This window comes from Pteropus medius, unplaced genomic scaffold, assembly GCF_902729225.1.
Source record: "Pteropus medius unplaced genomic scaffold, Ma_sr-lr_union100, whole genome shotgun sequence".
Taxonomy (NCBI): Eukaryota; Metazoa; Chordata; class Mammalia; order Chiroptera; family Pteropodidae; genus Pteropus; species Pteropus medius.
Genome location: NW_024340701.1, coordinates 15163127 through 15177782, shown reverse-complemented (window position 1 = coordinate 15177782; position 14656 = coordinate 15163127). Strand labels below are relative to the sequence as shown.

Below are 14656 nucleotides of genomic sequence, written 5' to 3'. Positions count from 1 at the left end.
ATGACATTGATAAAAATCTGCTCTAGAAATTGGCATAAATATTTTCTAGTTTATCTCTTGTACTTGCTTTGTTCTACCTCTGAGGCTGGGTGTGAGCTTACAGAGAAGTTGGACAAAATAAGACCTGCCTACTTTGGTTCTCACCAAGAAAAAAGGGATTCCTACAACTGGCCCAGCCTAGTTCACCAGAGAACTGCACTGGGGTAAGAAATCGGAGCTTAATCCTAGTAATAAAAGTGTTCTCTGAAGACAGTGTTCCTATTTGTTCCCTGGACAAATTTCATCTCTTGAAATTTATCTTTTATTAATCTGCCTAAAATCTACCCAAATCCAACTCATCCTTCAAACCTGAACTAAACATCATTTCCAAAAAATCTTCTCTAATGCGTCCTGATCATTCATTTCTCTATGTTACCTCTATACCTCACACATACTTCTGTTACAATTATCACATTATGTTGTGACCACTTACCTACAAAAATGTGGGCTCTTAAGTACTGGATCTTCACCTTGTGTTTCTAGAACTTAGGACAGTGCTTGGAACACAAAAGGTGCTAAATAAATACTCACAGGGTTAAATTTAATCCCAACTCCATTCTCCAGGTCCACACTCCATCAATGCTCCCTCCTTTTCTCTCACATCATTCCCAATCTTATTCTCCACTGGTCTCTTCCTTTCAATCTGGTTACATGCCTTCCCTACTCTAAACAAACAACAAAAAAAGCCTCCTTTGAAGTACTCCCCCTTGAAATACTAACTCATTTCTCTCTTCAATGCCTAACCGTTTCTCAATTTCTCATCTCCCTAGTTAGAATACATTTTTTTCCTCATGTGACAAAGCCCTCGCTTCTCTTTAGCTCTTATAGAAATTCTTATTAGAATTAGACATGTAAGTGTATTTTCTTGACCACACCAATAAAGCCTGAAATACTTCTCTGTCCCTTTCAGAAAACTGTAAATTATTACCAAAAAGCAAACAAACAAACAAAAACTATTCAAAGGAATATTTACCTATCTTTTAAACAGTAAAAATGTGTTACCTGAATAAGAATTAAGAGAAACTGTCCACCGTACTGTTAGTCCTATTAAGACCACAGTTGTCATCAAGTGCCATTTCTCCATAATTCTTCAAATTAAGGGAGGGGAAAAAAAACAGGACCAGTGCCAGAATACTTTTAAGATGCAGTCAGTCACTTCTTTTCTTGATCACAGAATGTTACCAATTCTTTGGAATTGGGTGTTTGAGAGGATTTCAAGTGGTGCTTCGTTTCCAAACAGTAAAATATTGATTTTTAAGTCTATGAAGAAGAGGCCTGGAGGAGGAAAAAAAAGATACCAAGATTTAGCTAAGCATAATATCTATCAAAATGACCCCATTAAACCAAGTAGAGAGCTAGAAACAGATTAGTTTTAAATTCCTTATTCCCTAGTCCTCTAGTTTAGAAATATACCATAAAAGGTAGCTCTCCTTGTTAAATGAGACTCAACATATCTAAAGATAAAATAAGGATCTGCTCTTACAAGGGAATACTTCTGAGTAAAGAAAAACAGCAGATATATAGGTAGTAGAACAGTTAATTCTATCTAGAGCATGTTCACCTACAGGTAAAAATAAGACCGCAAAGGTAAACAAAAGGGTGATTTATCTTTGGTAAAGAGAGAAAGAGGAATTTTATCTTTCTATTTAGTTTGAGAAAGTCTTCCACTAAGGTAATTTATGTAGTTTGATTTTTCACTTCTTTTCTTCCAAAATATATTTGCACTAACTATAATAATTTTCCATCTTAGAGAATGAACCTTTTGAAAGAATTAGTAAGAATAGCCCCAACTTTTAAAAGAAAATACAAAAAGCAGCAATATGCAACTAACCACTGACATGTTTCAATTTTTTCACTTTTTTCCTTTGGATTAGGGAGTTTAAAAGTAAAAAGCTTTGAAAAATTGTAGGCCATTTCAACAATAGGATACATTTTAAACATATTCAGAAAAATAAAATAAATCAACTGAAAATTTTAGGGTAAATTTGGCACATTAAACCTACTGGGAAAAAATTATTTTCTTATTTAAAATAAAAATAGCAAGGGACAACTCTAGAAGTAATGAAGTCTAGCATCACAATCAGGTAGAATGACACAAAGCATTTAATAAGGCTATGTAACCGTATTATTCAAATTTGGGTTATATAAATTCCTTTTTTCCTCTACCCTACTACATCTACCTTTGATCATTTTACTGTTCACTAAAACTTCTATTACAGAAGAAAAGAGGAAAAATTAAAATTAAATCACTTTCTAATACCGATTCTGGGTTTGACAAGGTTAAGGCCATTATAAACTATTCAAATTCTCTTTTAGTCTAACTTCAAAAGCCCCTTTTATCAACATGTTGCACTATATATCCCAAAACTGCAGTGTAACAGTCTACTTTCTGCTATGACATCATGTTTAAAATTAATTTTACAAATGCAAATTCCTGGATTTAAAAATATAGCTTAATATTCTGTCTTAGAAATCTAAATTACTTTAATATGACCAAGTTAAAGCAATTATCCACAGTTCCTGATAATATTTAAATACTCCCCCCCAGGAAGCTTAAGTAACAAAAATAAACTACCAATAACACTTATAATCACAATGAACTTAAAAAACATAATGCTTAACTAATACCATGCTAATCGAGTTTGTTAAGCGCACAGTGATGGAAGGGATGGCTAACTGATAGACTAAAGAATAACATCCAAAAAAATATGGACAGCATTTATGATAGACCAAACCTAACTCCAGAAATCATAACAGGGATACATTCAAATAAATTCAAAGTCCTTCACTAAAATGTGAAAAAGACAAACCAACAAAACTCAACTGCATGAGTACTGAAAGGAAGGCAACATTTCACAGATGATAATTATCAGTTCTGTATAGACCCAGAACTGATAACCAATGTTAGCTATTTGGATTATTAGAAAAGTTTTTCTAACAATTAGAACTGTCCAAAATGAAATGAGCTTCTTCTTGAGAAAGGAGTTTCTCTTTAACAGTTTCAAACAGGAGCTGAGTGACTGACAATATTTTTAGAGTGCAGAATACATGACTAATTTATAAAGTGCCTTCTAAATCTGATTTTGGAAGCATATTATGTGTCTGAATTAATATATACAAAAATGACAATACAAAAGATTTGGTCTCCCAACATGTTAATGGTTCCCCTAATTCCTAATACTTGCCAGTATTGCCACTTTTATAGGGTTTCTTTGATGAGTAAAATGGATAAGCCTTCCCATCCTCCACAAGGAGCTCATGTTAGAAATTGAAAATCAAAAACATCTCTTCCTAACATCTACTACACTTAGAATAAAATCCAAATACCCCAGCCATAAGATCCTCTGTGATATAATCTCTGCCTGCATCTCCAATTTCATCACTTCCCACTTTCCCACAAGTTTTTCCCTCTCTTCCTAGAACCTGTCAGGTCCACTCAAAGCTCAGTTCCTTTTCACTTCTATTCCCTCTGCTTGGAATGCTCTTAACACAGCTCACTGGCGAATCTTTTATTCTTCATGTTATATCTCAAGTTGTCCTCTCGGAAAAAATCACCCCAAACCACCCTACTAAGGTTTCCACCTCTTACTGTTTGTATCATTACCTTCTTTCATTTTCTTCTTAATTCTTTTCACTATCAGAAATTATAATTTCACACAACATGGAATAATCTCACAAACCATTTTTTTTACAATTTTAAGAAAAGCTAGACACCAAAAAATACATATGGTTCCATTTATGAAAGCTTCATAAATAGGCAAAACTAATCTGTGGTGCTAGAAACCAGGGAAGAGATTACCTTTGGGGAGAAAAATGGGGATGGTGAGTGGGAGAGGTCTCCAGGGAGGTCTTCTGAGCAGATGCTGTGAATGTTCTATTTCTTGATTTGAAAGGTAGATAAAAGGTGTTTACTTTATGATAAATCAGCAAGTTACAACTTATGATTTGTGGACAGTATCATCTTTTACATGTTATAGTCCATTAAAGAAGCATAAAAGGAAATTACATCTGTCAACTAGAATATAAGCTTCATGCAAACAGGGATCATCCCGTCTTAGTTGTTGCTTTGTTCCCTGCACTTAGAAAAATGTTGACAGAAAGCAGGTACTCACGAAATACAGACCCAACACGACTGACCATGGTTTGACTTAGGATTTTCAACTTTACGGTGGTGTGAAATCAATACGAATTCAGCAGGTTATCGATATGCCTACTATTCTCATGATGTGCAGCGGCAGCAAGCCACCCCGCAGCTCTGTCAGCCTCGGAAACACAAAGATAAACAAGCCCTACTCTACAGTATAATCTGTTGCCAATGTTTTTTGGATATTGTTTTTTTCCACATCCCAGCATGTCTACAAATAGCCCACTTGTCTCTTACTTCTGGTGAAAAGAAGGGGAAGGCAATTACTCTTGTGATGAAACTGAATGTCTTTAAGCTTATGTAAAGGTTTTAAGCACGTTTCAGATAGGCGAGGCTAAGATATGATGTTGGATAGGTTAGGTGTATGAAATGCATTCTCAACTTATATTTTCAACTTAAGATGGGTTTATCAGGATGTAACCCTATCCTAAGTCGAGGAACATCTTTATTTGCTCTTCATGCGTGAAGGAGGAAGTATCTAATTTTACTGAGCCCTCTGTGGTTACACATATTATGTAAGACTTTTTAATCCACCTCTTCTCCTTGAACAGTAAAAAGGATTTCTTTCTTACTTTTTCCATCTGTAAAGCAAACTACAGTAACTTTTCTAACCCATTCACTGGGCCAGGAAGTTGCCACGCCAACGGCGGAAGAGTTCCCCATCCTACTTTGCCATGAGCGTTCATCTCCACAAAAGAAAAGTCGACCGTCCACTTCACAGGGCTGGATTTGTTCCTTTCAGTCTGAAAGGTCCTTTCCCCAAAGTGGACATAATACCCAGGAAGTGCCGCTATTCTAGGTGAGCACGTCTTGCAAAAGAGACCCCTTCTGACGTTTCTCCCTCCTGTCCAGCTGACCAGACCCTCAGGACCGCAGGAACAGGTGCCAAGCCGCTCCAGCCATGGGGTCCCACGATCATCACCGCGGCCCCCACCGGGACCCCATACAAGCCTGCAGACTAGGCTGGGGAGGCCTCGACGCCATGCCTCCGAGGGAAATGGAGCAGGGAGCCCAGTCGCCCGCTGCGCGCAGACTCGCCGCGCGTCGCGAGTCCTCAGCCCCTCCCCACCCACGGGGGCGGTCCGGAACCCCAGCATCCCAGCCTCTTACCCTGCCGCCCGCCGCACGTGGATACTCACGCCTGCAGCGGGTCCCAGGACAGCGCGTGCGCGCTCGCCCCCGCGGCAGAGCGCCCCTGCCGCCTTCCGCCTTCGCAGGCTCGCGCGCCTGGCGCGGGAGCGAGCCCGTCGAGCGTGAGGGGCGGGGCAGGGGAAAGGCGCAGAGCAGAGGCAGTCGGCCTGGGGGCGTGGCAGGAGCCGCTGGAAGCCGCGGGGCGTGACAGAGCGGCTGGAACCCGAGAGGCCTCCGGTCCCGGGTTAGGCTTAGGGCAGGTGGAAAGCCCCTTGCTCTTCTTTCCTGGGATCGTGGCCAAGGACTGGGCTGCTGCTTAGTCCACAAATTCCTGCCAGGGGCGCGTCCTGGCTCTCGCTTCATAGAATGGGGAGCCCTTGGCTGGTTCTTACCACCGGGCAGCAGGTCTTCCCCTGGGCCTGTGCCCTCAGAAAGTCAAAAAGCCAACGCGCTTCACTTTCTTCAAGGTACATGCCTACGAAGAAGAATGTATTAAGGTTTAAGAAGTCCCTTCATGTAAGAAATGTTACTGAACGTCCGACATTTTCGAGAGCCTGTGGGTTATGCAGAAGAAAAGCCCTGCTCTGGAGTAGCCACTACACAGTCCCCATCAGGCAGTTTGGATCACCTATTCCCAAACCTAACGCAAATAACTATATTCCCTCCTTTATTCAGAGAATGCTCTCATTCCTCCCTCTGAATCCTGCCATTTCGTATAAGCCCACCCCTCTAATTTATAATCGTAAGTATCAGCAAACGCTTGGCTGTGGCTTTATACTAAACAAATCTGAACAAACTGTATCTTGGTTTCTTCATCTTTGAAATGAGTAAATGAGGCTAGGTAAACTTCCAGATCTAAAATTTATTCTACCATATTTAAAAGATCTTTGGCACTAGAAATGTGACCAAGCCTCTGCCCTTAAGAGATATAATTCTTACTGGGAAGACATTTTCATGCATGAAAGGAATAGAGGGGCGCACATGCTAAAAGCAGATTATTTGTATATGCATTAAGCACCATAGGAGTTCAGAGAAGAAGGTTCACTGTAAACCAGAAGCTATCAGTAAATGCTCTCCCTAGATAAGTCAGCTGCGCTATGAAGGAAAGCCTGGGTTTACGTAAACTAAGAGGATGGGAATAGGACTCTAGACAAAGGAACGATTCAAGACGAGTTTGTGGTAGCTGAAAAGTGTAGACCACTTCCTTCAGTTTAGATGGTAGGTGATGAAGCTGCAAAGGAATAATTGTGGAGAACCTTGAATACCAGACTGTGGTGTTTGGAATTTATTTAATGATCAGTAAGGGGCCATTAAATGACTTTTAGCAGGGAGTCAAGTGTATAGCACAATGTTAGAGGAAATTTAAAGTGGTGATAATATATAAGATGAATCAGAGAAAGAGGTAGAAATCATTATTAGTAGTCCTTGCATGATTAGACAAGGGCCTGGACTGAGATGGTGATCGTGGAACTGGAAGAGATTAATGCAAGTAGAAGAATGTCCAAGTCTTGGAAACATACTAGATATGTAGAAAAAGTGAAACAAAAGAGGGAAAAATCAAGGATGGCTCCCAATATATCAAGTCTGAATTGCTAAATCTGAAAAATCCAGGGAAGCTGGCTTAAAAGGAAAGATGATGCACTGTACTGAATTCCCGGTGACATCAAGACAACAAAGTAATATTCAGGTGCCAATTATGAGTCAAAGCCTAGGAAAGAAATTGAGGCTGAAGACAGATATGAAAGTTTCATTTGGCTGAAGAATGAGAGAGACAGTACAGTGGGAAAATAGACAACCATACTTGAGTAAACACATATTTAAAGAAGAAAAAGGCAAGCTGATGAAGGATATTACATGGTTACAGTCATAGGGGGATTGCTAGTACATTGCAAGTTCATAAACATTAGTGTTTTGTGAACAAGAACTTTGTTTAGCAAACCAAAATTCATGTTTTATTGAATCTAATTAGCTCTGTCAATTGTAAGAAGCATTGTTATTTCATGTACCACTAAGAAAGAAAAAGATGTTACCACTTAAACTAATTATGATTATAAAACACATAATTTCAGAAACATTAATATGTGAAAAAATGTACATCTTCAAATGGTGAAAGTTGGTATCACAACTTTCTGTCGCAATATTAAGAATAAAGTTGGTGATTAAAATGTTCATTGAATAAATGGTAGAAGAGACTTCAAAGCATCTAATTTATACTGAACTGCCCCCATCACTGCATCTACATACCTACTCCTGCTCTTTCCTTCCAGTAGATACTATTACCTCTGAAAGTCCAGGGCCTATACATAACAGATATTCAGTAGCTGTATTTTCATTGAGATCATTAGGATAGGCCTTAATCCAGTATGACTGATATCCTCATAAGAAGAGGAGTTTTGTACAGACATAAAAGTCAAGGAGAAAGATTTCAGAAAAAACTAACCTTGTTGACACCTTGATCTCAGCCTTCTAGCTTCCAGATGTGTGAGAACATAAATTTCTGTTTTTCAAACCGCCCTGTCTGTGGTATTTTGCACGGCAGCCCTAAAAATACATACCTTATCAAAGGTATGTACCTCACTCTCAATACTCAATGCACTAGGAAGACTGCCTCACATAAATCAGACTTTTATAGTAGTTTCTAGTCCTTCCCTAGATCACTTCTACCCACTAGGAAGACAAGCCCTTTTCTGTATCGGGCTTAGGACTTCCTTGAATCTAGACAAAAACCATTTATCTAATCATAGATGTTCTTTGAAATAGAATTCTTTTCCTATCTGTACAACCTCCTCAATTGTTCCTTATATGTCATTCTGAAATCTCCAATTTTCATCAAACTCTTGCCCCCTCAATGGAATAAGTCCACCTAAGTAGCATAGAGTTAGAGTTAAACTCCACATTTCCAAGTTTCAATATAGCCATTAGCAAAACAGTAGTCTCTTTTATATACTAAAAATCTTTCATATCCAGTTCAGTTGATCCCCACAATAACTCTTGAGAGAATGGTAAAGCAGATATTTTTATCCCCTTTTCCAAAAAACTTGGAAGTCTCTATCAGTGGAATATATACATATATATATATATATTCTCTTGATGCAGAGACAAATAAATTTCAAAACAATGGGTTACACAAATCTAAAAAGAATTCTTTACTCCAGGTCTTCTCAGAGCCTTTACGTGTTGTATATATCATGAGTCTCCAAGAAAATACAGTCAACCCTTGAACAACATAGGTTTGAACTGTGTGGGTCCACTTACATGTGGATTATTTTCAAGCCCATACTGTTTTTGATCTGCAGCTGGGAGTCCGTGGATGCAGAGGGCCTTCTGTATGCATTTTATATAGGAGACTTGAGCATGGAGGGATTGTGATGTGGGACCGGTAGGGCAGGGAGAGCTGCACCCAATCACCCATAGATACTAAGGGATAACCAAGATTTTGGGGAGTCAAAAGTTAGGCGCAAATTTTCAACTGTCCCAGGGTTGGCATCCCTAACCCCAACATTGTTCAAAGATCAACTGTATAGAATTTTCAGACTTACTTAACCATGGAATCTTATGCCCACAACCCACCCCACCTCTGACTTCCCATTCTACAGTGTGCTCTATGAAACACATTGTTGGAAATTTGAACGTTGTGTAATTTCCCTAAGAGATACAGCAAAAAAATGTCAGAACTATGGTTAACACAGATCTTAGTTATTTTTATTCATTTTCAGTTCTATATAAAAGAATCTCAAAAGTGCAGAAATTGCATAAATGAAAAATACAGAACATTGACATGACTGTCCTTAGTATGACTACAAGTCTCGAAAATCAAGTTAATTATAAAACAAAATTAAATGGAAAAAATAAACTTCTAAAAATCAGAAATAAAATGAAACAAAATGTGTAGCTAGTTGGTGGCTCAATATACAGAGAATAACTGTTCCAAATAACTTTAGAACAGTAATTTGATGGTAGATCCCTAATGCAATATACCCTAAGAAAAAAAACTTTGTTAAAAAGAGAAAACAATAGTAATCATGTTGTTGGTATTAGAATTAGTGTTGTTGTTCTAAGACTACTGTATGTGTAAAGGGGGATAAAGAAATAAAGATTTATGTGATATTCAAATTATGTCATCCATGCTGTTTTGATACCAGGATTCTTGGTGTGGGAAAAAGTGAGTTAAAGGTATAAGATAGACGTTAAGTATCAGTATGAACTCACAATTTATTTTATTGAATTATTGAAAGGAAGGAAGTGAGGAAGAGAAGGGAAAGGAGAGAAAGAAAAAGAGAAGGAAAGAAGGGAGGGAAGAAAGGAAGGGAAAGGAGGAAAGAAGGAAGTAAATAGAAAGAAAATGTATTTCCAGCTCTTTTTACAGAAAGGACTAAATACAAAGCCAACTCAATAACAATGAGCATCCTTAGCACACAGATTGTGGGGTTTGAAATATAATTCTTACTAAAAGGAAACAGAGATCCTTGCAGAAATAGCTAAGTACAGATTTGGAAAAGAAACATACAAAAAGAAATCTGGAACATTTTGTTATACTGGATATCAAGAAAACTGCCAAGAACCACTAGGGTCAACGTCAAAAAAACTCAGGAGCTGACTTGAAGAGACTCCCACTGGCCACGGATGGAACACATCGAGCATCAGTAAGCATAATAACTACAATGGATTGAAACACATCAAATGTGAATTGTCTATCAAATTGTCTGTCGAATTCTCTTGAGCTCATGACGATACTTTAAAAAAAGAAAAGGTCACCAATGGAGGAAGCTAGTAAACCACTCATTATTTTGAAAATTAGGAAATAAAGAAAAAGAATCAAGCAATTATTTTGCCTTTGTTATATAAATTATTCCAGTGGGTAGCCAAATATAGTTGATATGGGATTCTCTTTATAGAGTATTTCAACTAACCTTCCCTTCCCCCTTAGTACTTCCTCTCTCCTTTACCTTTCCCCTCCCTCTCTTTTACACACACACACACACACACACACACACACACACACACACATGCACACATGCATGTACAAACACACACACGCATGCACACACACACACACACACAGTCAGCCTTATTTTAAACCACCAAACAGCCCTATAGATGAGATGAATTGCTTTTGGGACTTCAGCAACTAACCTCATATTCGAATAGGACCACAGTGAAATCAACCTAAACTGTATTGTTATCTACTGTGACTAGAGTGATTTAAATTTCTTTATTGCTTAAATGAAGCTGATCGAGTTAATTTATAATTACCTATAAATGTACTCATTTATTCAACAAATATTTATTTGAATTAATAGCCTGCCTTTAAGGAGTTTATAGACCAATATTATATACAGCCCAGGAGAATCATTGTTAATTTTACTGTCGATTTCAGAAGCCACTTGGAATTATTCTCATACAAATACAGATTTTCAACTATTTATGTATATTATATACATATAAAAATAATTTTGTCAATATGGACTATAAAATAAAAAGTACATATTCCTGCTACATAGTTCAAACAGTGTTATTGTTATAGAATCTAGGAACAATTCTACAGACACAGCTTCATATTTTTATATCTTTATTTCTAGATGCAAATAAAACAGATAATGTAAATCTATAAAGATCCACAGATATAATTTGGTATAGAAGCCTAAGTTCTATAAAATCATAAGATTTTAAACCTCTTTTAAGTTATTAAAATACAGGATGATGCTTATATCCTTAGAGATAAAAAAAAAAAAAAGAGTTCTTAAATGTGGCAATGTAATGTATTCATTGGTTCATGGTCCCCAAACCCCCAAGGAGTGTAACAAATCTACATCTCTCTCAGCCCAGGATTATAAATTTAAATTTAAATATCTGATACATGATATCATTTAGCCCAACATATTTCGAAGAATTATAAACATCTATAATTTCCAATAATGAGTAACACTGTTGGGTCAGTGTTTAAGTAGATTTGTAAAGCCAATGTGATAATACAAATGCTACTTTATTACTTTATATCCGGTATCTTTCACAACTGAGTGGATTGTCACACTCTATTATGTGGCACACAGATCCATTGGCTTGAGCTATCATGGTACTTGTCTAAAACGGTCTTTGAAAATGAAAATTTGGGCTAAATATAAAGGAGGCAACCTGCCAGTAAGAACTGTTCAAACCAAAAAGTCTCCCGGAGGAAAATGATAAGAACTCCATTTTAAAATCATATAAATCAAAATGGTAAGAGGTTCCAACTTATAAATTTTACAGTAAATACATCAAGATTTAAAGTGAGATTTTTAAATAAATTTTTATTTATGGTAAAGAATGAAAGTCAATGCCAGAGAAACAGAGTGAGTCACAAAATAATGCCTTTGCTTCCTACTTGTTATTTTGCTTTTGCTCACCAATTTTTTTTTAAAGATTGCCAAACTAAAGAGTGCTGAGGAGAGGGGTGGGACACAAAATAAAAAATATCATGCTTTATCACCATTTTGTTTTATAGTGAGTTTGGGATTTGGTTTTAATGAGAATGGAGATATGGCAGGTATTGTCAATAGTAACATTCTGCCCCTAGGAACATGGATTTAAAAATCTAAATGAGATACCACATGCGCCTAATAATAGTAGCTACTACATATCATCCGGATGATTCTCATAAAATGAAGAAACAATCTAGGTACTTTGATGGTGTGAAGGAAAATAATCCTTCCTGGATATGAAGTGAAGACAGGTTTGGAAAAAAAATATCTATCTATAAAAAGTTATTTTCTATAATTGACGGAATTATTTTTCTGGAATAAGAGCTAAACTGAACAGAACCAAACTGTTACTGAATCCACAGCAGTCAGTTAAGCAGGAGAAATAACCTCTGGGTGCCCTTTCTCCTCCAGGATGTATTTTGACATCTAGAGAAGAGAGCTAGAAGGAGGAAGGCATCTTCTCCCTCCAATTATGACACCAAAATTTGCAACCCAACAATGTATAAGGAGAAATTAAAATTAAAAAAAAAAAAGTTTCTTTCTTTTTTTTTTTAAGCCCCTACCCAAAGCTAGTGTAGTATCATTGTGTTTACTTTTCAAGTATTGGAGTGCTTTTCTTTGTAATTATTCTTGGAAAAGATTGGAACTATTGCATTACCTTAGGTATACATTTGGGCTGATTGTGAGGGTGGGGCCAGAGAATAACAAATCCTATTCCAATAAATGAAAAGGGCTGGAGAAGAAAAGTGCAAACAGTCATTCTCCCAAATAGACCCCAGTGAAATGCAATTACAATGTACCAGGTACCCTGCATTTTCCTCTCCAAAGAACTCTACAGAACATTGTTGTTTAAATGAAATATACCAAAGCTGGTATCTCGTTACATTAAGTCCTACTGTGACTCCTTGGTTTGTTCTCTGCTGGAAGCTTTCTGTCTGTATGTACTTCTTTTCCCAAATGAATTTTCCCTAGAGGCATCAGAGAAGTGAATAAACTTTCTCTGGCAGCTCATTTTCTAATGTTTGCCTCCAGCCTTTTGTAAAATACTCAGTTCCTTTAAGCCATTTCACTGTGTGGGATTTAATTACATTCTGAGTTGCTTTCTTCTGGTCCTTCCTTGGTGTTACTAATTTAACGTAAATTCCCAAGTAGAGATTTTCTTGAGTTCTGAGATCTAATACATCCACATCAAATTTGGGAAAACCTCGTGCTCTCAATAAAGTTCTTTTCTTTCTCAGTATGCCTATTCTATATTGAATTAATAAAGTTTTGGTAGTTGTTTAAATAGATTAAATGTCACACTTTAAATAGAAAGAGAAGGCTCTACCTAACTGACCTATTTTTCATCTGTGATTTAGAAAAAGGCGAGATTAGCATGGATATTGCATTTTCAAGGACCTCGCCACTATTAAATAGACTGTTAAGTGCATTTTATGGCTGAAGAGTCTGTTCCCAGTTCAGTCTCGAAAACGTGCTAAGTTCATCTCTACCTGCTACATTGAACATTCACTGACTAAAATACTTTCTATGGATGTAATACCTATGCTCTGTATCTTTTAAGCACATAACTCTAAATATTTTAGGACTAGTAAAACGTAACTCAATAAATGTCTCGAGAATATGTGTTGTACCTCAAGCAAAATACAGTGTTCATATTTATCCAATGTTATACATCCTGTGCTCCATTAGCACCTGCATGTCATAAGGTGGCCTGGTGCTAAAAAAATAACATAGACACTCATAACATGAGATTACAAGTCTAACTTAAACCAAAAAGAGCAACGATAATAGCTGGTTGAAACTGTCCTCACATCAACTCAACCTGTTCTCAGGGTTTCAAGGCCCTAAAAGGAATAATTTACAGGCTTATGATCTAAAGAACAGAATATATTTTACCATTTATTGTCATTGCAATTTGGGCCAACTTCAGCATTTATTGTTTTTTTAAGGAACTTCTGCCTGGCTGTTCACCTTTTTATGTAGGTGACTTTAACACAAAAGAAAATGCCAATTAACGAACCTGAAATTAATGAACCTAAAAACTAAAGATACTTATATAAATTAAGGAATTATTTGTCTGCATTTCTCTCTCTTTCATCAGAGTTTATAATCTATTTTACTGTGGTAGCAACCCCAAAAAGAAGTCTTTTAAAGGAGAATTCTGTTGTAGGATTACTTACGTGCTTTTGCTCGCTTGGCATGCCAGAACTTTGATTTTAATTGTTCGGTAGACTCCATCTGATCCAGATCCATGCCATAGTAATTAAAAGAATTTTTAAATTCAGAACTATATGTACCAAAAAGATCCCCTTAGGTGGTAGAAAAAATGATAATCTGTTCTGAGGGTTCCCAATAGCCTAGACATGCACCCAAGCATTTAAGCCTTTTAAATTCTCCACTTTAACTTTCTGTGAGAAAATTCTACTAACTATTTTGGTTCTTCTTCCTTTCTGCCACAAATAATGATTTAGACTCTGCCCAGTAGGCATTACTATAATCATTCTTCTATACACTCATTCCACTTTGCTAATACCTCCCTTATAACATGTAATTCTTTCCTCGTGTTGTACTTAGTTAAATTCATGTTTGTCTTCAACTTAATGTTGAGCTTCTTAAGAAGAGAGTGAATGTCTTTTCTTTTTTATATTCTATACAATTTTCAGCATAATATTTTTGAACCTGTGGGTTCACAATAAACATTTGCTGAATTAATTTAAAAATTAATTGACTAACCAATTAATGATCAAGAGTATATTAATCAAAGACTAGCAGAACTGTTAGAGAACTCCTAAATTCCTAGGGGGACCAGCAAGGATAATTTGAATATATATTTTTAACACATTTGGTTTTTAAGAAAAGGAAAAACTTTTTAGAACCATTTGAA

The 14656-nt window shown here is 36.7% G+C and overlaps 1 protein-coding gene across 6 annotated transcripts in view; it reads right to left on the bottom strand.

Annotated features, from left to right (window-relative positions):
- Positions 1-5411, bottom strand: part of ALG6 (ALG6 alpha-1,3-glucosyltransferase) — a 41564-nt gene extending 36153 nt beyond the window's left edge. For 3 of the 6 annotated variants that reach the window (XM_039888156.1, XM_039888150.1, XM_039888154.1), the window contains exons 1-2: positions 5294-5409; positions 1042-1314 (exon numbers count right to left, since the gene is read on the bottom strand). In XM_039888156.1, coding sequence (XP_039744090.1) covers positions 1042-1123 — 82 coding nt within the window. In that variant the 5' untranslated portion in view covers positions 1124-1314; positions 5294-5409. Of the gene's footprint in view, positions 1-570; positions 705-1041; positions 1315-3838; positions 3920-5293 lie in introns of all 6 variants that reach the window. The other 3 variants (XM_039888155.1, XM_039888152.1, XM_039888151.1) reach the window with 3 other exon arrangements.
- Between the last annotated feature and the right edge of the window lie 9245 nt (positions 5412-14656).